At 45.2% G+C, this 22,657-nt stretch overlaps 1 protein-coding gene across 1 annotated transcript in view; it reads right to left on the bottom strand.

Annotated features, from left to right (window-relative positions):
• Window positions 1-5,108: 5,108 nt before the first annotated feature.
• FKBP1A (FKBP prolyl isomerase 1A) overlaps window positions 5,109-22,657 on the bottom strand; it is a 37,468-nt gene continuing 19,919 nt past the window's right edge. The window contains exons 3-5 of the mRNA XM_070744413.1: window positions 11,154-11,266; window positions 9,511-9,679; window positions 5,109-6,221 (exon numbers count right to left, since the gene is read on the bottom strand). Coding sequence (XP_070600514.1) covers window positions 9,551-9,679; window positions 11,154-11,266 — 242 coding nt within the window. The 3' untranslated portion in view covers window positions 5,109-6,221; window positions 9,511-9,550. The remainder of the gene's footprint in view (window positions 6,222-9,510; window positions 9,680-11,153; window positions 11,267-22,657) is intronic.

The raw sequence follows: 22,657 nt of genomic DNA, 5'->3' as shown, positions 1-22,657 counted from the left end.
AGTTTCTGGTCACAATTCAAAGTGTTGGTTATGACCTATAAAGCCCTTCATGGCGTCGGACCAGAATACCTCCAGGACCGCCTTCTGCCGCACGAATCCCAGCGACCAGTTAGGTCCCAGAGTTGGCCTTCTCCAGGTCCCTTCGACGAAACAATGTCGGTTGGCAGGACCCAGGAGAAGAGCCTTCTCTGTGGCGGCCCCAACCCTCTGGAATCAACTCCCCCCCCCCAGAGATTAGAACTGCCCCCACCCTCCTTGCCTTTCGCAAACTTCTCAAAGCTCACTTCTGTCGTCAGGCATGGGGGAATTGATTCCCCTGGGCCGTTCTGCTTTATGTATGGTCTGTATGAGATGTATGATTGGGTTTTTTTATATTAAGGGTCTTAAATCTGTTTTAATTTTTGGATTTGTATTGTTACTTGTTCTAAGCCGCTCCGAGTCTCCGGAGAGGGGTGGCATAAAAATCTAATAAATAAATAAATAAAATAAATAAAATAAAAAGGATGCTGATTCTAGAAAAAGTGCAGAGAAGAGCAATAAAGAAGATTAGAGGACTGGAAGCTAAAACATACAAAAATGGTTGCAGGAACTAGGCATGGCTATCTAGTCTGTTGAAAAGAAGAACCAGGGGAGACATGATAACATAGAAACATAGAAGATTGACGGCAGAAAAAGACCTCATGGTCCATCTAGTCTGCCCTTATACTACCGGTATTTCCTGTATTTTATCTTACAATGGATATATGTTTATCCCAGGCATGTTTAAATTCAGTTACTGTGGATTTATCTACCAAGTCTGCTGGAAGTTTGTTCCAAGGATCTACTACTCTTTCAGTAAAATAATATTTTCTCATGTTGCTTTTGATCTTTCCCCCAACTAACTTCAGATTGTGTCCCCTTGTTCTTGTGTTCACTTTCCTATTAAAAACACCCCTCCTGAACCTTATTTAACCCTTTAACCTATTTAAATGTTTCGATCATGTCCCCCCTTTTCCTTCTGTCCTCCAGACTATACAGATTGAGTTCATTAAGTCTTTCCCGATACGTTTTATGCTTGAGACCTTCCACCATTCTTGTAGCCCGTCTTTGGACCCGTTCAATTTTATCCATATCTTTTTGTAGGTGAGGTCTCCAGAACTGAACACAGTATTCCAAATGTGGTCTCACCAGCGCTCTATATAAGGGGATCACAATCTCCCTCTTACTGCTTGTTATACCTCTAGCTATGCAGCCAAGCATCCTACTTGCTTTCCCTACCACTCATTTTGAGACTGTGAGAAATCACTACCCCTAAATCCTTCTCTTCTGAAGTTCCAATATCTCAAGGGTTGCCACAAAGAAGAGTCAACCCTATTCTCCGGAACACCTGAGGGTAGAACAAGAAGCAATGGGTGGAAACTCAACAAGGAGAGAAGCAACTTAGAACTAAGGAGAAAATTCCTGATAGTTAGAACAATTAATCCGTATAGGACCCGGACCAAAAATATTTTTTTAGGTACTTAAATTTGGTCTTTTTGAAAACGTTGTTCACTGGGAAACTAGTTTGAACGTTTCTGCACACAATGATATGAAAATTGAACTGAAACAATTGATGCTTATTGGTTTATTTTGATCAAAAAGCCCCCAGCCCCATTTTTGAGCATTTTGTGTCAGTTTATATTTTTTTTAGGCTACAAATCTCCAAGGGATTTCCCCCCAAAAGGTTTGATATACAAAATTGAACATTCCTGGTCATAAGAAAAGTATAAATCAACTGAAAAAATTTATGCTTGTTTATTTTCGAATATAAGACCATAGTGTCTTATACTCGAGTATAAGCCTACAAGCAAAACTATCTACAAATTGAAAAATATTTCCCAAAAAGGGGGGCAGGGCGTTTATGTGCAAAATAAACCAATGAGCATTAATTTTTTCAGTTCAATTTTTATTTCATTGTGTGCAGAAATGTTCAAACTAGTTTCCAAGTGAAAAAAGCTTTCAAAAAGACCAAGCAAGTACCTAAAATAAGCAATTTTCGGTCCGGGTCAAATAGACCCGGGAAGATTACAAGTGTATAGTGTTTTTGAATAGCAGGGTTAAGCATAAAACATATCAGGAAAGACTTAATGAGCTCAATCTGCAGAGTCTGGAGGACAGAAGGAAAAGGGGGGACATGATCGAAACATTTAAATACGTCAAACGGTTAAATAAGGTTCAGGAGGGAAGTGTTTTTAATAGGAAAGTGAACCCAAGAACAAGGGGGCACAATCTGAGGTTAGTTGGGGGAGAGATCAGAAGCAACGTGAGAAAATATTATTTTGCTGAAAGAGTAGTAGATGCTTGGAACAAACTTCCACAGACGTAGTTGGTAAATCCACAGTAACTGAATTCAAACATGCCTGGGATAAACATATATCCATCCTAAGATAAAATACAGGAAATAGTATAAGGGCAGACTAGATGGACTGTGCGGTCTTTTTCTGCCGTCAATCTTCTAGGTTTCTATGTCCCTTGGCCACAAGCCAGCTACAAACCGCCAGAGAGAAGGGCTGACCTCTCTCCTAGCAGAAGCCAGGCCAGCCTTGGTAGTAAACAAGCGCAGCTTTTTCTGGGAATTTTTAATTTGCAAGAACAGCAGCTGGAAGGAAGGAAGGACTGCTTGGGAAGATGGGGGAGGGGGACTTTCAGGGGAAAAGGGGAAGAGGCCCCAACCAAACGGAAATACAGGCAGGTCTTAGGACATGGAATAACAGAGGTAGAAGCGATACGGGAGGGAAGGAAGAAAAGTAGACATATGGATGGATAGCTAAGATAGATTGGATAGTATAAAATAGGATAGATGGATGGATCGAGACAGATGGATAGATAGATAGATAGATAGATAGATAGATAGATAGATAGACAGACAGACAGACAGACAGACAGACAGACAGACAGACAGACAGATGAGATAGACAGATATGATAGATAGATGATAGATAGATAGATAGATAGATAGATAGATAGATAGATAGATAGATAGATAGATACTGAAAGTGTAGTAGATCCTTGAAACAAACTTCCAGCAGACGTGGTTGGTAAATCCACAGGAACTGAGTTTAAACATGCCTGGGATAAACATAGATCCATCCTAAGATAAAATACAGAAAATAGTATATAGGCAGACTAGATGGACCATGAGGTCTTTTTCTGCCGTCAATCTTCTATGTTTCTATAAGATAGATATAGATAGATGGATGGATGGATGGAAGGAAGGAAGGATGAGAGGAAGGAAGGTAGAGAAGGAAGAAAAAGAAAAGAAAGATGGTAGGAAAAAAGGAGGGAGAAGAGGGAGAAAAGGTGGTATTGGTGAGAGAGAAGGAGGGAGAAGGGAAGCAGAAAGAAAACAGAGAGAGGGAGAAAGGAAGGATGAAAGGTAAAGAAAGAGAGAAAGAAAGAGAGAAAGAAAGGGAGGGAGGGAGGGAAGGCAGAAAAAGAAAGGAAGGAGGGAAGAAAAGAAGGAAGATTTGGAGTTTAAGGTGGAAGGAAGAATCTTCTGGCCCTGAGTGACAGAGCCTGAAATAAATGCAAGAACAGCATTACTGAATAACAAGATATCAAAGTTGGAAGGGACTGTGGAGGTCTTCTAGTTCAATCCCCTGCTGAGACCCTATATCAGTGATGGTGAACCTTTTTCTTCTCCGGGTGCCGAAAGAGCGTGGGGCTGTGCTATCGAACAGGTTTTCCTCCTCTAAAATCCTAGGTGCATAGTATATTGAAGGAACGTCAGTTCCCTTTTGCCTCTTAATTACCTCTTAGCCTCCCTTAATTTCAAAAATTCAGCAAAAACACGTGATACATAAACACACACACACACACACACACAAATCCTGGTAAGGGTATGGCTAGCTGATGGAAATAGATCTATACTTATTATTATTATTATTATTATTATTATTATTATTATTATTATTAATTTATTAATTTATTTATTTATTTTTTAGATTTGTATGCCGCCCCTCTCCGCAGGCTCGGGACGGCTCACAACAAAGTGAAAAAACAATATACAACAAATCTAAATTACTGTTTAAAAATATTTAAAAGACCCCATTTTCCAAACACACATACATACAAACATACCATTCATAAATTGTATATGCCCGGGGGAGATGTCTCAGTTCCCCCATGCCTGACGACAGAGGTGGGTCTTAAGGAGCTTACAAAAGGCAAGGAGAGTAGGGGCAGTTCTAATGTCCGGGGGGAGTTGATTCCAGAGGGCCGGGGCCGCCACAGAGAAGGCTCTTCCCCTGGGGCCCACCAACCGACATAGTTTAGTTGACGGGACCCGGAGAAGGCCCACTCTGTGGGACCTAATCGGTTGCTGGGATTGGTGCGGCAGCAGGCGGTCTCGGAGATATTCTGGTCCAGTGCCATGAAGGGCTTTAAAGGTCATAACCAACACTTTGAATTGTGACCGGAAGTTGATCGGCAACCAATGCAGACTGCGGAGTGTTGGTGAAACATGGGCATACTTAGAGAAGCCCATGACTGCTCTCGCAGCTGCATTCTGCACGATCTGAAGTTTCCAAACACTTTTCAAAGGTAGCCCCATGTAGAGAGCATATTATTATTATTATTATTATTATTATTATTATTATTATTATTATTATTATTAGATTTGTATGCCGCCCCTCTCTGTAGACTCAGCGCGGCTCACAGCAATAATAAAAACAATGTACAAGTCTAATATTTAAAAATATCTAAAAAACCCTTATTTAAAAAGCAAGACATATACACAAACATACCATGCATAAACTATATAGGCCTGGGGAAGATGTCTCAATTCCCCCATGCCTGACGGCAGAGGTGAGTTTTAAGGAGTTTACGAAAGGCAAGGCGGGTGGGGGCAATCCTAATCTCCAGGGGGAGCTGGTTCAAGAGGGTCGAGGCCGCCACAGAGAAGGCTCTTCCCCTGGGTCCCGCCAGACAATATTGTTTAGTCGACAGGACCCAGAAAAGACCAACTCTGTGGGACCTAACTGGTCACTGGGATTTGTGCGTTCCTTCCATTTCTTTATCAACAAAAATGTTAAACACACACATACACATACAAATAAAGAAAACCCACTTGCCACCAGACCCAGGCAAGGTTTGAGAAAAGCCAGCATAAAGCATTTTTATTGCAGTAATAAAACTCTATACGTTCACATGATGATGAGGAGGAAGAGGAAGGAGATTGTGGACGTGGGAAGCAGAGGGCAGTGGCGATTCTCTTACCAAAACTCACAACGGAAGGGGAGGGGAAGAGGGCCGGAGAGGGAGGGAAGGGGTGGGATGGGGAAGGGGGACCGCCGAAAGAAGGGGTGGCGCGTAGGGGGGGAGAGTGAGGTTGGGGAGGGTCGCAAAAGCTGCAGACGACCAGCATCAGTTTTCCATACGGGCATTTTGGAGGGGGGGATTTGGGGGGGATGGCTGGCGTGGGAAGGGCTCCCCCCAACTCACTTTACGGCGAACGGCAGGAGTTGAGTTTCTCTCGTCGTCGGGCTGCTGGAAGTTTAAAAAGTCTGCGGGGGGGAAAATTGGGAGTTTAAAAGCCACGGACCTCATGTCCTCGTGGCGAGAAACCGTCTTTCCCCCTTGGATGGAAGCGATTTGGGGGCAAATGTGGGGGAGGACCCTCGGAGGTCAACTAGGGCTGACGGGGAGAGGGGTCCACTCCCTATAGCTTGGCGGCGACTTCCAGCAGCATTTTAACATGATTCTTCCAAAAAAAAATAATGTTATTTTTTTTACCAAACGGGAAAGAACAATTGTGCACAACTCAAGCCTACACCCCCCAAAACCCCTCAAATAATAAAATTAAAGGACATTATTGTCCCCACCGTCTTTCCCAACCCATAACCCACCCACCCCAAAAAACAGCCGAGGTTTATAGCACAGAGCGGGAGGGGTCCACAAAAAAAAAAACCACAGCCCCTTTAAGATGGGCAGGCTTCGACTCCCAGAAACAAAGAATTCTGGGAGTCGAAGTCCGTCAGTCTTAAAGGGGCCACACTATATTTTTTTTTCCTGCGTCAAGTTCCAAAAAAAAAAAAATTGTCAAAGGAGAACGGAGGAAGCGTAGGAAACCGAGCGGCTCGGAAACATTCAAATCGGGGCGGAGGGCGACACCAAGAGAGTGGCGGGCAGCCGGGAAAGCTCCATACAAATTGGTGTGCGTTCATCTCGAAGCGAAGGTCTCTGGGGTTCTCCGTGTGCTGAATCTGCCGAGACAAAAAGTGAAAAATAAAATAAAGAGCCTTGGTTGGCGGCTGCCCTCCAGAAGGGGGCGCAGGAGGGTCGGCAGAGCTTGATTTCCCCATCTCTTTGGGCATGGGGGAACTGAGATACCCCCAGGTATATATAGTTAATGCACGGAATGACTGGGTTGTATGGTTTTAATGTGGGGTTTTAGATGTTTTTAATATTAGATTTGTTATAGAAACATAGAAGACTGAGAGCAGAAAAAGACCTCGTGGTCCATCTATTCTGCCCTTATACTATTTCCTGTATTCTATCGTAGGATGAATCTATGTTTATCCCAGGCATGCTTAAATTCAGTTACTGTGGATTTACCAACCACGTCTGCTGGAAGTTTGTTCCAAGGATCTACTACTCTTTCAGTCAAATAATATTTTCTCATGTTGCTTCCGATCTTTTCCCCCAACTAACTTCAGATTGTGTCCCCTTGTTCTTGTGTTCACTTTCCTATTAAAAACATTTCCCTATTTATTGCATTATTTATTGTGAGCCGCTCTGAGTCCAGAGAGTTGGCCTCCTCCATGTCCCCGCAACTAAACAGTGTCATCTGGCGGGCCCCAGGGGAAGAGCCTTCTCTGTGGCGGCCCCGGCCCTCTGGAATCAACTCCCCCCAGAGATCAGAACTGCCCCCACACTCCTTGTCTTTCGTAAATTGCTTAAGACCTACCTGTATTGCCAGGCAAGGGGGAATTGAGATACCTCCCCCAGGCTTATATGTAAGGTATGGTTGGGTTGTATGGTTTTTAGATGTTTTTTAAATATTAGATTTGTTACATTGACACATTGTTATTATTGTTGTTGTGAGCTGCCCCGAGTCTGTGGAGAGGGGCGGCATACAAATCTAATAAATTATTATTATTATTATTATTATTATTATTATTATTATTAAAGATGGGAAGTGTGTTGCAATTTGTTTATTTATTATTTATTACTCAATAAATAATAAATAAACAAATTGCAACACACTTCCCATCTTTAATAATAATAATAATAATAATAATAATAATAATAATAATAATAATAATTTATTTGTTTGTTTGTTTGTTTATTGGACTTATATGCCGCCCCTTTCCGTGGACTCGGGGCAGCTCACAACACTTCGATAAAAAAGATACAATATAAAACATTTCTAAGCCAAATAATAGAATAAATTCCTTTAAAAATTGCCTTAAAACTAGTCCTTTAAAAACGAACAATCGCATACATACTGTCACATCCAATACATTTACTGGGCAGAGGCTGGGGTCCAGTGACCCCAAGCCTGCCGACATAAGTACGTTTTCAAATTCTTATGAAAGGCAAGGAGGGTGGGGGCGGTGTGAATATCTGGGGGGAAGTTGATTCCAAAGGGCCGGGCCCCCCACAGAGAAGGCTCTTCCCTAACACCTGCCAAACGACATTGTTTAGTTGACAGGACCCGGAGAAGGCTGACTCTGTGGGACCTAACTGGGCGCTGGGATTCATGCGGCAGAAGGCGGTCCAATGCCATGTAGGGCTTTATAGGTCATAACCAACCCTCTGAATTGGGTCCAAAAACCAATTGGCAGCCAATGCAGTCCGTGGAGTGCTGAAGAGACATGAGCATATCTTGGTAGGCCCATAACAGCAATGGTGGTGTGTGTGTACGTTGTGATTTAATTCACTTTTGGATTTCTCGCAGACGTTTTGCGATCCAGCTAGGTAACATCATCAGCGCTAGAAGGCCACCAAAAGGCTAATCAAGGAAACAGCAAGAACCCCGCCCTTGACACTGCAAAAGGCACAGGAGGTATTTGCCCAGGTTTGCCTGGTGCAGCAGTTGCGGCCCTATTTGGACCGGGACTCACTGCTCACAGTCACTCATGCCCTCATCACCTCGAGGCTCGACTACTGTAATGCTCTCTACATGGGGCTACCTTTGAAAAGTGTTCGGAAACTTCAGATCGTGCAGAACGCAGCTGCGAGAGCAACCATGGGCTTTCCCAAATATGCCCATGTTACACCAACACTCCGCAGTCTGCATTGGTTGCCGATCAGTTTCTGGTCACAATTCAAAGTGTTGGTTATGACCTATAAAGCCCTTCATGGCACCAGACCAGAATACCACCAAGACCACCTTCTGCCACACAAATCCCAGCGACCGGTTAGGTCCCACAGAGTTGGCCTTCTCTGGGTCCCGTCAACTAAACAATGTTGTTTGGCGGGACCCAGGGGAAGAGCCTTCTCTGTGGGGGCCCAGACCCTTTGGAACCAACTCCCCCCAGATATCAGAGTTGCCCCCACCCTCCTTGCCTTTCGTAAGCTCCTTAAAACCCACCTCTGCCGTCAGGCATGGGGGAATTGAGACTTTCCCTTCCCTCTAGGCTTATCAAATGTATGCATGGTGTCTGTATGTATGATTGGTTTCTTAAATTAGGGTTTTAAAATTAACTTAAATATTGGATTTGTCTATATTGTCTTATTGTTGTTGTTAGCCGCCCCGAGTCTATGGAGAGGGGCAGCATACAAATCTGATAGATTAGATTAGATTAGATAGATAGATAGATAGATAGATAGATAGATAGATAGATAGATAGATAGATAGATAGATAGATAGATAGATAGATAGATAGATAGATAGATAGATAGATAGATAGATAGATAGATAGATAGATAGATAGATAGATAGATAGATAGATAGATAGATAGATAGATAGATAGAGATAGATAGATAGAGATAGATAGATAGATAAGATAGATAGATAGATAGATAGATAGATAGATAGATAGATAGATAGATAGATAGATAGATAGATAGATAGAGATAGATAGATAGAGATAGATAGATAGATAAGATAGATAGATAGATAAATAGAGATAGATAGATAAGATAGATAGATTAGATAGATAGAGATAGATAGATAAGATAGATAGATAGATAGATAGATAGAGATAGATAGATAAGATAGATAGATAAGATAGATAGATAAGATAGATAGATAGATAGATAGATAGATAGATAGATAGATAGATAGATAGATAGATAGATAGATAGATAGATAGATAGATAGATAGATAGATAAATAAGGCTTACTCCCATTTAACCACTGGACACGTCTTGAGCACACCAAGGACCTCACAGTCCAATCCTGAGCTCAGTACACCTTGCTCTCCCAAGCCAAGAGACCCCCCAACACTCCCCCCCAAAAGGTCCCTCTTCCTCCAACCAGCGCCCCCTCCCCCAATGCCCAATTTGGAAAGGCCATCCCGGAGTCTTGGGAGACGATCCTTTACCCCAGAGCAGGGAAAATGGGAGGGCGGAAGCCTCTCTCGGTCATTCCATCTTTAGAAGCTCCACGTCAAAAATTAGGGTGGCGTGTGGAGGGATGATACCAGGATGACCGGTCGGTCCATAAGCATAATCTGGAGAAATTATCAGCTTGACCCTCTGGCCGACACTCATCTGAGGTGGGGGAAAACAAAGGAGAATGAGAAGTTAAAGAGGGTTGAGAAGCCGTTCTGGGTTCAAATCAAGACTGCCAGGTGTTCCCAGCTCTTACCAGCTTGCAAGCTCTTTCATTGTTACTCTCTGCTAAGATTGTATCCCAAACCCTGTCTTTGTAGGGTTGTTTTTCCATTGCTTTACTTGCTCCAGATGTTTCTTTCCAGCCCTTACCAGGTACTATTAATGTACCCAGCTCTTACCCGCTTGCAAGCTTTTTCATTGTTACTCTCTTCAAAGAATGTTTTGCAAGCCCTAAGCCTTTGCAGTTTTTTCCATTGCTCTAACTTGCTCCAAATATTTCTTTCCAACCCTAACCAGGTGCTAACAATGTTCCCAGCTCTTACCAGCTTGCAAGCTCTTTCATTGTTACTCCTGCGAAGAATGTTTTCCAAGCCCTAAGTCTTTGCAGGGTTTTTTCCAATGCTCTACCTGCTCCAAATGTTTCTTTCCAGGTGCTAATGATGTTCCCGCCTTTTACCGCTTGCAAGCTCTTTCATTGTTACTCTCTCCGAATAAAGTTTTTTTAAAGCCCTTAACCGGGGGATAAAATAATGTACTGGAGCTGACCAGACTAAGGACGCTGGTCAGATGAATACCTGGTAAGCAGATTTTTTTCCCTTATTTTCCTGCCCCAAGCTAAGGTACATCTTATACTCCGAAAAATACGATATATAGCTCTTGATTCGGAGAATCCCCTTTCTTTCTTTTGTTGCAAAAGTTTTTTATTTTTCTTCACACATACAAACATGCAGTGTCATATATCTTGCATCTTCAATACAGTGCAATAATTCGTATTATTTTATTATGTATTATTTATTTATTATTAGCAATAGTTCGTATCTGTTTCCTTTTGGTCTACATCATTTATCATATGTTATCTCCTTTTAATTTTATCACCTGGATTACAAAAATTATTTTCTTTTCTTATTCAAATTTAAAACGCTGTTAACTGATAAATTTCTGCAGTCTGTTCCTCTCATCTAAGAAATTTAGGCCATGGTACTTCAATCATTTCCAAATGCGCTTACTTATTTCATACCTATTGCTTAACCCTTATTTATAACATTTGCCCTTTAAGAAGAAAATCCAAAATTTACTTATCTTCAAAGATATCAATTCATATCAACTATTTCATGCCTTAAGTCTAACCACAGCAATACAGGGGGGGAAACAAAAATTATTTAAATTCCAAGGGCATAAATCACATTAACTTCTTTCATTACCTATTCATTATATTGTGTCTCCCCACCCCGGAAAATGAGTGGTCCCTTCCAAGTCTCCTTTATTCTGGCTGGGGGATTCTGGGAGTTGAAGTCCACCCATCTCCCAAGGTTGAGAAACACACAACCCTGGGCTTTGATGATCTCCTGCCTCAAAATTCGGATGGATGGATGGATGGAGGGAGGGAGGGAGGGATGGATGGACAACCTACCTGGGCGACCCCTTCTTCCCAGCCGCGGATGACTTCCTGTTTGCCCATCACAAACTTGAACGGCTTGCCCCTGTCGCGAGATGAGTCAAATTTCTTCCCGTCTTCCAGCATGCCTGTGGGGAGGAGCAAAATAAAGTATCAGGGGGTCCAGGGGGGAAAGCATTTTGAAATTCTCTGACATTTCCCTGTAACTTGCGATCTAATTAAGGCCCGGTCGTAGATGATGTCATTATTATTATTATTATTATTATTATTATTATTATTATTATTATTATTAATTGGATTTGTATGCCGCCCCTCTCCGGAGACTCGGGGCGGCTAACAGCAATAACAAGACAGCATACAATAATAATCCAATACTAAAAACAATTAAAAACCCATTATTATAAAAACCAAACATACATACAGACATAACATGCATAGAATTGTAAAGGCCTAGGGGGAAAGAGCATCTCAATTCCCCCATGCCTCGTGGCAGAGGTGGATTTTAAGTAGCTTATGAAAGGCAAGGAGGGTGAGGGCAATTCTAATCTCTAGGGGGAGTTGGTTCTAGAGGGCCGGGGCCGCCAGAGAGAAGGCTCTTCCCCTGGCTCCCGCCAAGCGGCATTGTTTAGTTGATGGGACCTGGAGAAGACCCACTCTGTGGGACCTAACTGGTCGCTGGGATCCGTGCAGCAGAAGGCGGTCCCTGAGATAATCTGGTCCGGTGCCATGAAGGGCTTTATAGGTCATACCAAACGGCTAAGCCATGGAGAAATATCAGTAGCTGAGGAAGCAAGTTGTTGCCACAGTTATGCTCATTTTTGCTGGACTCTGCCAGGCAGCACAATCCGGTTTTTGGTTGGGGTTTTTTTTTTTGGCATGATTATTTCCCTGACTTTTAACATTTTAATACAATTTGTTTCCCCCCCCGATTTATGCTGTTTTTTCACAAATTCCTTGATATTTCCCGAACTGCCGATTTCCCAGATAATTCCCTGATTTCCAGGTTTGCTGGACACCCTGAAAAAACCACCCCATTTTTATCCACTGATCACGTGACCCCAGGGAATGCAGCAACAATCGTTAGGTTTTTTAGATGTTGCTAAGTATTGGATTTGTCACATTGTTTATCGCTGTTGTGAGCCACTCCGAGTCTTCAGAGAGGGGCAGCATACAAATCTAATTAATAATAATAATAATAATAATAATAATAATAATAATGATTGGGAAGTGCCCGACTGGTGATGAAATACGAAATCCAGCATAGTGATCTCGTTTGCTGTGTTGTATTGACATAATGATAATGATAAGAAGAAGGAGGAGGAGGAGGAGGAGGAGGAGGAGGAAGAAGAAGAAGAAGAAGAAGAAGAAGAAGAAGAAGAAGAAGAAGAAGAAGAAGAAGAAGAAGAAGAAGAAGAAGACCACCTCACCTACAAAAAGATATTGATAAAATGGAACGGGTCCAAAGACGGGCTACAAGAATGGTGGAAGGTCTTAAGCATAAAACGTATCAGGAAAGACTTCATGAACTCAATCTGTAGAGTCTGGAGGACAGAAGGAAAAGGGGGGACATGATCGAAACATTGAAATATGTTAAAGGGTTAAATAAGGTCCAGGAGGGAAGTGTTTTTAATAGGAAAGTGAACACAAAAACAAGGGGACACAATCTGAAGTTAGTTGGGGGAAAGATCAATAGCAACATGAGAAAATATTATTTTACTGAAAGAGTAGTAGATCCTTGGAACAAACTTCCAGCAGACGTGGTTGGTAAATCCACAGTCACTGAATGTAAACATGCCTGGGATAAACATAGATCCATCCTAAGATAAAATACAGGAAATATTATAAGGGCAGACTAGATGGACCATGAGGTCTTTTTCTGCTGTTAGTCTTCTATGTTTCTAAGAAGAAGAGGAACAACAACAACAAGAAGTGTGAATAAAGGTCACACTTAGCAACATAAAATTCTGGGCTCCATGGTGGGAATAAGTCAAAGACAAGCTGTCTTTCATCTTCTACCTTCTGTTTTAGGTCAGCCAGCCTGCGGGGATCTCTTGGGATTTCCTGTGATCTAAATTAATCTTTCCCATTGTCCTGGTTCTCAGATATGTGGGACAAGACCAGAGGACTTTTAAACATGGAAACTTTAAGACTTGTGGACTTCAACTCCCAGAATTCTCTTTGCTCGCTGGAGAATTCTGGGAGTTGAAGTCCACACGTCTTTAAAGTTGCTAAGTTTGAAGACCTCTGAAGGGAGGGGGGGGGATTTCCAGCAAGGTACAGTAATCCCTCGCTTCTTCACGGTTCATCTTTCGCGGATTCGCTACTTCTTCGGAGGGGCTCTAATAAACTATAAACTACGGGTTTTCAAAGGGGGCTTAAATCCATTAAAAATTCATAAAATTCTTCTACAGCAGTGTTTCCCAACCGTGGCAACTTGAAGATATCTGGACTTCAACTCCCAGAATTCCCCAGCCAGCATTGCTGGCTGGGGAATTCTGGGAGTTGAAGTCCAGATATCTTCAAGTTGCCAAGGTTGGGAAACACTGTTCTACAGTCCTACTGTACTCTATTAAAGAACCTGGTAGGATATCACATGTAGTTCCAGCTGAGAAACATTCTAGATCAAAAGCAACATGAGAAAATATTATTTTACTGAAAGAGTAGTAGATCCTTGGAACAAACTTCCAGCAGACGTGGTAGATAAATCCACAGTAACTGAATTTAAACATGCCTGGGATAAACATATATCCATTGTAAGATAAAATACAGAAAATAGTATAAGGGCAGACTAGATGGACCAGGAGGTCTTTTTCTGCCGTCAGACTTCTATGTTTCTATGACTTTTTAATGCAAAGAGTGGGTTTTAAAAGTCCAAATACTCGTTACATACATTAAAAAATATCTTTCCTCTACTTCACAGAAATTCATTTTTCACAGGTGGTCTTGGAACGCATCCCCTGCGAAAAACGAGGGATCACTGTATTTGTGTGGTTTGGCTACCCAAGAAAGCCCAATACACCTGCTTTATTTATTAAATCATTGTTTATCTTTTTGTCAACCACCTTGCTGTGAAGCTGACATTGAAATGAAAACATCGATACAGGTAGTTCTCGATGCCACAACTGGCATTTTTGGGAAAAGGAAGGAAGGAGGGAAGGAAGGTAGGAAGGTAGGAAGGTAGGAAGGTAGGAAGGAAGGAAGGAAGGACGGAGCTAGATAGATGGAACTAAGACAGATAGATAGACAGACAGACAGACAGACAGACATAGATAGATAGATAGATAGATAGATAGATAGATAGATAGATAGATAGATAGATAGATAGATAGATAGATAGATAGACAGATACCCTGTTTTCCCCAAAATATGACACAATAAGCCCAACCAGGCTTTTGAGTGCATGGCAATAAAGCCAAGGGCTTACTTCAAGGTTCAAAAAATTATAAGACATGTTCTTATTTTCAGGGAGGGAGGGGGGGAGGGAAGGAAGGAAGGACTGTAGATGGAAAGGTGGATGGAGACAGGCAGGCAGGCAGGCAGGCAGATATAGGGATGGATGGATAGATAGATACCCTGTTTTCCCCAAAATAAAACATAATAAGCCCAATTGGGCTTTTGAGTACATTGCAATAAAGCCAAGTGCTTACTTCAACGTTCAAAAAATTATAAGACATGTTCTTATTTTCAGGGAGGGGGAAGGAGGGAGGGAGGGAGGAAAGGAAATAAGGAAGGAAGGAAGGAAGGAAATGGATGGATGGATGGATGGATAGATACCCTGTTTCCCCCAAAATAAGACATCCCTTGATAATAAAAAAGCCCAATTGTGGTTTTGAGCAGGTGGCAATAAGGCCAACCACTTATTTCAGGGTTCAAAACAATACAAGATAGGGTCTTATTTTCGGGGGAAACAAAGTAAGAACCGCACTCTCTTTTTGGGCAGCTGCGTCACAACACCAGCTCACGTTTAAGCACATCTCTATTCCCAAATATTATTCTGCCGACCAGCAGGCTGCCTTCGTTTCAAACATAACTGTTAAAAAAACACAAACCCAAATCGCCAGAAACTGTACCCAGAGATGGGCTGGCGGTATATTTCAACCACCATCAGCATCTATTTAACTTATAGGCTGCTCCAAATTTTGGGTGGATCTTCTGAAACGCTCATCCGATGCATGATTCATTTTACAGAGGCAGAATGGCTTCAATCTTGACCATCAGCCTTTGGATACGCAATATGGATGGAATTTTATCCGTCCAAACGGCCTTAAACCGGACTCGGTGGCTGGCGGGCGAAACCTTCAAGGAGAATCCGGCAGGACGGATTAAAAGACAGGACGAGTTCAGGGTGTCCAGGGGGAAAGCATTTTGAAATTCCCTGACATTTCCCTGTAACTTGTGATCTAGTCCAGTGTTTCCCAACCTTTTTTGAGCCTCGGCACATTATTCATGTTTTCAAAATTCTGGGGAACACTGAAGGGGGGGGCGGGGGGGCTAAAGAAAAGTTTGGACAAAAAAAATATCTCTTCCTCCATTTCACTCTATTTCTCCCTCCCTCTTTCTCTCTCTTCCTTCCTTCCCTTCTTTCTCTCCATCCCTCTTTCTTTCTTTCTTTCTTCCTCTCTTTTTTGCTCTCTTTCTCTCTCCCTCCTTCCCTCCCTCTATGTCTTTCCCTCTCCCTCCTTCCCCCCTTTCTTTCTCTCACTCTCTTGCTTTCTTTCCCTCTCTTTCTCTTGCTTTCTTTCTCTCATTCTCTCCCCCCTCCTTTTTCTCTCTCTCTCTTTCTCTCTCGTTCACCACGCCAGCAACAGAGAGAAAAAGAAAGAGCGAGAGAGAGCCGGAGAGAGAGTGGAGTGCACAGCAGCCATCAGCCTCCTCGCCCTCCCAGACGTCCCCAGCGCCCGGCCTCGCACCGCCTCCCGTTAGCCCGGCCGAAAGCCACACAGTCCCGGACTCCCGGATCGCTCGCTTCTCCGGCCAGCGCGGCGCTTTCCTGGGCAGATGGCTTTGCTGACCGGAGAAGCGAGCGATCCGGGAGTCCGGGACTGTGTGGCTTTGCGCCATGAAGAGAAAACGGCAGCAGGGAAAAGTCGGCCGTTTTCTCTTCATGGCGCAAAGCCACACAGTCCCGGACTCCCGGATTGCTCGCCCCAAGGCAGGAGGCGGCGGCGGAGGAGAGTGGGCGGATCGGGCGGGCAATGGGGCAGGGCGGAGAAGCCAGGGGCGCGTTTGGCCGGAGGCACCGTGGGGAGGCAGGGGCAGGGAGGTGCGGCAGTAGGTGCCTCCGGCCAAACGCGCCCCTGGCTTCTCCGCCCTGCCCCATTGCCCACCCGATCCGCCCACTCTCCTCCGCCGCCTCTCGCCGCGGCACACCTGACGGTGGGTCGCGGCACACTAGTGTGCCGCGGCACACCGGTTGGGAAACGCTGATCTAGTCAAGGCACGGTCGTAGAAGACGCCATACCAAATGGCTAAGCCATGGAGAAATATTGGTAGCTGAGGAAGCAAGTTGTTTGTTTGTTTGTTTATTCATTTCATTCATTCCATTCATTCATTCATTCATTCATTCCATTCCATTCCCATTCATTCATTCATTCATTCATTCATTCATTCATTCGATTTGTATGCCGCCCCTCTCTGAGGACTCAGAGCGGCTCACAACAAGAACAAAACAAATCCAACATTTAAAACAATTAAAAACCCTTAATATAGAAAACAATCATCCATCTCATACAGACCATACATAAAACGGAAACGGCCCAGGGGAATCAATTTCCCCATGCCTGACGACAGAGGTGGGTTTTGAGCAGTTTGCGAAAGGCAAGGAGGGTGGGGGCAGTCCTGATCTCCGGAGGGAGCTGATTCCTGAGGGCTGGGGCCGCCACAGAGAAGGCTCTTCCCCTGGGCCCCGCCAGACGACATTGTTTCGTCGACGGGACCCTGAGAAGGCCAACTCTGTGGGACCTAACCGGTCGCTGGGATTTGCATGGCAGAAGGCGGTCCCGGAGGTATCCTTGTCCGATGCCATGAAGGGCTTTATAGGTCATAACCAACACTTTGAATTGTGACCGGAAACTGATCGGCAACCAATGCAGACTGCGGAGTGTTGGTGTAACATGGGCATATTTAAGGAAGCCCATGATAGCTCTCGCAGCTGCATTCTGCACGATCTGAAGTTTCCGAACACTCTTCAAAGGTTGCCCCATGTAGAGAGCATTGCAGTAGTCGAGCCTCGAGGTGATGAGGGCATGAGTGACTGTGAGCAGTGACTCCCGGTCCAGATAGGGCCGCAACTGGTGCACCAGGCAAACCTGGGCAAACGCCCCCCCTCGCCACAGCTGAAGGATGTTTCTCTAATGTGAGCTGTGGATCGAGGAGGACGCCCAAGTTGCGGACCCTCTCCGAGGCGGTCAATAATCCTCCCCCCAGGGTTATGGATGGACAGATGGGATTGTCCTTGGGAGGCAAAACCCAGTCACTCCGTCTTATCAGGGTTGAGTTTGTTGCCACAGTTATGCGGGGTTTTTTTTTTGTTGTTTACATGATTTTCCCCTGACTTTTAAACATTTAAATACAGTTTAGTTTTCCCCCCTGGTTTACCCTGGGTTTTTTCCCACAAATTCCCTAATATTTTCCGAACCGCTGATTTCCCTGATAATTCCCGGATTTCCCTGTTTTTCTAGGTTTGCTGGATGCCCTTGCAAAGTGGAGAAAGAGGCAACAGCCCCGCAAATGGGACCTCTATCCCGGGGCAACAACTGTGGGCATGTGCCTGCAAGTTGGAAGCTGAGTGAAGAATTAGGGGGTTTTATTTTATTTTCCAAGGCAGGCTGGCAGGCGTTGCTCATTCACTCTGCCCTGTTTGGCCGGGTGCCCACCACAGAGACTTCGAAGGCCGTGTGCCACCCGGAATGAACAACAAGATAGCAAGAGTCGGAAGCAGGGAAAGCCTGCTGCATAGCTAGAGGTATCACAAGCAGGAAGAGGGAGATTGTGATCCCGCTGTATAGAGCGCTGGTGAGACCCCATTTGGAATAATACTGTGTCCAGTTCTGGAGACCTCACCTACAAAAAGATACAGTATTTGATAAAATTGAACGGGTCCAAAGACAGGCTACAAAAATGGTGAAAGTTCTTAAGCACAAAACGTATCAGGAAAGACTTAATGAACTCAATCTGTAGAGTCTGGAGGACAGAAGGAAAAGGGGGGACATGATCGAAACATTTAAATATGTTAAAGGGTTAAATAAGGTTCAGGAGGGAAGTGTTTTTAATAGGAAAGTGAACACAAGAACAAGGGGGCACAATCTGAGGTTAGTTGGGGGAAAGATCAGAAGCAACGTGAGAAAATATTATTTCACTGAAAGAGTAGTAGATGTTTGTAACAAACTTCCAGCAGACGTGGTTGCTAAATCCACAGTAACTGAATTTAAACATGCCTGGGATAAACATAGATCCATCCTAAGATAAAATACAGGAAATAGTATAAGGACAGATTAGAGGGACCATGAGGTCTTTTTCTGTTGTTGTCTTGCCGACATCTCATCACCCAACTAGAGAACATAGTCAGGGCTAGGAGGGTTTGTATACAAGTGGCTTGCCCTGTTCGTGTTGCTGGCAGTGGGATTTTTAAAAAAAATGTTGTTCTGTCACTATCCCATTAACACTGGCAAGTCAATGTAGATAAAGAGAGAGCAAACCCACTCCCTTCTGGCCCTGATGATGTTACCTAGTTTGGTAATGAAACGTCTGCAAGGGGGGGGGGGGGGAAACCCAATTTCAGAGAACAGAAAGGAGCCCACAGTATTGTTCTCCTCCTCTTCCTGCCCCCCTTCTTCAATCTGCAAACCCCATTCCCTCCTAACCCTGCTGATGTTACCTAGTTGGGCAATGAAATGTCTTCGAGAAAACAATCAATTTCAGAAAACATAAAGGACCCCACACTCTTCCTCCTCCTCCTCCCTCTCTTCCTGCTCCTCCTCCCTTTTCTTCTTCTTCTTCTCCTCCTCCTCCTCCCTTCCTTCTCTCCTCCTCCTCCTCCTCTTCTAAATCTGCAAACTGTACTCCCTTCTAGCCCTGATGATGTTACCTAGTTGGTTAATGAAATGTCTTCCAGAAAACAACCAATTTCAGATAACAGAAAGGGCTCCACCATTGTTCTCCTTCTTCCTTCCCCTCTTCTTCTCCACCCTTCCTCCTCCTCTCCACTATTCCATATCTAGCACTGATGATGTTCAGCCTGTAGAGCAACCAAGGACGCTACAAGATCAACCTTGAGCAGAAGATATACTCTTCTATCAGTAGCTCCAAATGTTTTCCCTATTTGACCTTGGTCCTTTGGTCATCAGCATAGAGACGAGGCCTCAACCTACCCCTGTGGAAACCTTCCTTGCCAGGGTCAGGATCCCTGGGGCACACAGTTGCCAATCCAGCCATACCAATTAAGGTGGGGAGAAGCCTCTGTGGGTCCTCTCTAGGAATCTCCCGGGAGGAAACAGGACCGGAAAAGGCAGGAAGAAACCTCTGTGGGGCCTCTCTAGGAATCTCCCGGGAGGAAACAGGGCCGGAAAAGGCAAGGAGAAGCCTCTGTGGGTCCTCTCTAGGAATCTCCCGGGAGGAAACAGGGCCGGAAAAGGCAGGGAGAAACCTCTGTGGGGCCTCTCTAGGAATCTCCCGGGAGGAAACAGGGCCGGAGGGAGAAGCCTTCCTGGGGGCTCTGGGAATCTCCTGGGAGGAAACAAGGCCAGAAAAGGCGGGTAGAAGCCTCTGTGGGTCCTCTCTAGGAATCTCCCGGGAGGAAACAGGGCCGGAAAAGGCGATGAGACGCCTCTGTGGGGCCTCTCTAGGAATCTCCTGGGAGGAAACAGGGCCTCCACTCTCCCTATGGTTTCCCCAATTGCACGCATTATTTGATTTTACATTGATTCCTATGGGAAAAATTGCTTCTTCTTACAAACTTTTCTACTTAAGAACCTGGTCAAGGGAACAAATTCAGTTCGTAAGTAGAGGCACCACTGTATATGGCAAAGCTTGGGAGGCCAACGGTGCCAGGCATATTATGAGGACGGTGCTGCTTTTAAATTATTTGGGAGAAGAAGAACGGGTTTAATTGCCGTGCCTGGCAGCTCCTGAACAAAAATAAGACGAAATTAAAAACCCGCATTGCTGCCGCTAATCAACGTTTGGTTTCCAACTCTCTTGAACAAGCACCAGTTTTAAAAAAAAAGGAATTAGCCAAGCCTGCTCTTCGTCATGCAAATCTCTCGCGCCCACGCTGGCACCAGAAAATAGGCGTTGATTGCTTACCTGAACGCCTCTTCTCGTACGGTGAGCGGGTACAGCAGTCACATGGGTTGCTCATGTCCAATCCGGTGGAACTGAGCCTAGTATTAAAAAAGCTTGCCGGATCCGCCCCTTCCCCAGAATTCGCGAATCCATAGACTAGGCTCAGTTGTGAAGCTCTGTAGTGTTCAACTCTCATTGTTAGAGGAAAGAAAGATATAGAAAGGTAAAGAAGACACATACAAGGGCGGGAAGTGACTGCTGTACCCGCTCACCGTACGAGAAGAGGCGTTCAGGTAAGCAATCAACGCCTATTCTCCGTACTGAAGGAGCGGGTCCAGCAGTCACATGGGACATACCCAATAGATGGTCCCTAGGGAGGGATTAGCTTGCTATCGTGTGAGATAACGGATTGGAGTACCCTTCTGCCGAAGGCAGCGTCCGCTGAAGCGTAAGAATCAATTTTGTAGTGCCTGATGAAGGAATTTGGCGAGGCCCAAGTGGCTGCTTTGCAGACCTCCTCCAACGGGGCTTGAGTCGCCCAAGCGGCCGAGGTGGCTGCGCTCCTGGTGGAATGCGCAGTGATGTTCCTTGGAACTGAGAGGGAGGCCGACTCGTAGGCCTTAGATATAGTCCCTCTGATCCAACGGCCTATTACTGATGAAGACACTTTGGCCCCCATGACTCTGGGATGATAGGCTACAAAAAGTGCTTCTGACCTCCGAAAGGGTCCTGTGCGTTGGATATATATTCTCAGCGCTCTGGTGAGATCCAGGGTGTGCCATCTAATTGCCAAGGGATGGTCTCGTTGGAGGCAGAAGGAAGGTAGTACAATATCCTGAGATCTGTGGAACATGGAACTGACCTTGGGTAAGAAGGTGGGGTCCAGTCGCAAGACTACCTTGTCCTGATGGAATTGGCAAAGGTCCTGCCTGATTGAGAGGGCAGCTAGCTCCGAAATGCGTCGGGCAGAGGTAATAGCCACCAAGAAGGCTACCTTAAAGGATAGGTACCTGAGGGACGCCGATTTTAGGGGTTCGTATGGTGCCTGCGTGAGGGAATGTAGAACCCGAGGCAAATCCCAGGATGGATACCTGTGGACCTTGGAAGGTCTGAGGTTGGCTATGCCTTTGAGGAATTCCTGGACTTCAGGGAAGGATCGGAGAGGCTGTCTGCGGGGACCCCCTAGGACAGATGAAATGGCTGCCAGATGACGCCGGAGGGTGCTGGTGGAAGGTCCTTTATGGAAGCCTTGCATAAGGAAGGAAATAATTCTGTGTATGGGGATGCACAGAGGGGAGAAACCTTCCTGTAGGCACCACTGGTGAAACTTGGACCACGTGTGGTCGTAGATTCGATTGGTCGAGCCCCTCCTGGCCTTTAGAATGACCTCCACTGAATCGGAGTCATGACCACGCAGTTCTAAATCTCTCCTGATAACAGCCAGGCGGTGAGGTGGAACCACTCCGGGTCTGGATGGAAAGAGGCCCCCTGCCGCAGCATATCCCCCGAAACGGGGAGTCGCCAAGGGTCCTGGACGGACAGCTGTTGGAGATCTGCGAACCAGGGCCGGCGGGGCCAATGAGGGGCGATCAAGATTACTCGGGCCCTCTCGGTGAGGACCTTGTGAATCACGTCCGGGAGGATTGGAATTGGAGGAAATGCGTAGAGTAGGCCTGGAGGCCATGGACTCCGGAGGCCATTGATTGCTTCCGCTCCCGGGGATGGAAATCTGGAATAGAAGCGAGGGAGCTGGGCGTTCGCATTGGTCGCGAAGAGATCCAGGACTGGTAGGCCGAATCTGAGGGTGATTTGATGGAACAGGTCTTGGTGAAGGTTCCACTCTCCTGGGTCTATTGTTGCTCGGGATAGCCAATCCGCCTGGACGTTGAGACTCCCCGAGATGTGATCGGCTAGGAGCGACAGGAGATGTTTTTCCGCCCAAAGACCCAACTTGAGGGCCTCCCTCATGAGAGCCTTGGATCTCGTGCCCCCCTGTCTGCAGATATGGCTTTTTGTGGCAATGTTGTCGGTGAGAATGAGAACGTGCCGGTTGGGAATGCGAGGAGAGAAATGCTTCAGAGCCAGAAAAACGGCTCTTAACTCTAGCCAATTGATTGGCCTGGAAGCTTCCTCCGGGGACCACGTGCCCTGGGCTATCATCCCCTGGGCGTGGGCGCCCCATCCCGATAGACTGGCATCTGTGGTGATGACAAATTGATCCGGGCACCTGAACGGGG

The sequence above is a fragment of the Erythrolamprus reginae genome, chromosome 3 (genome assembly GCF_031021105.1).
Source record: "Erythrolamprus reginae isolate rEryReg1 chromosome 3, rEryReg1.hap1, whole genome shotgun sequence".
Classification (NCBI taxonomy): Eukaryota; Metazoa; Chordata; class Lepidosauria; order Squamata; family Dipsadidae; genus Erythrolamprus; species Erythrolamprus reginae.
Note: the sequence above shows the minus strand (reverse complement) of the source record. Positions and strands in the feature narration are given on the sequence as shown.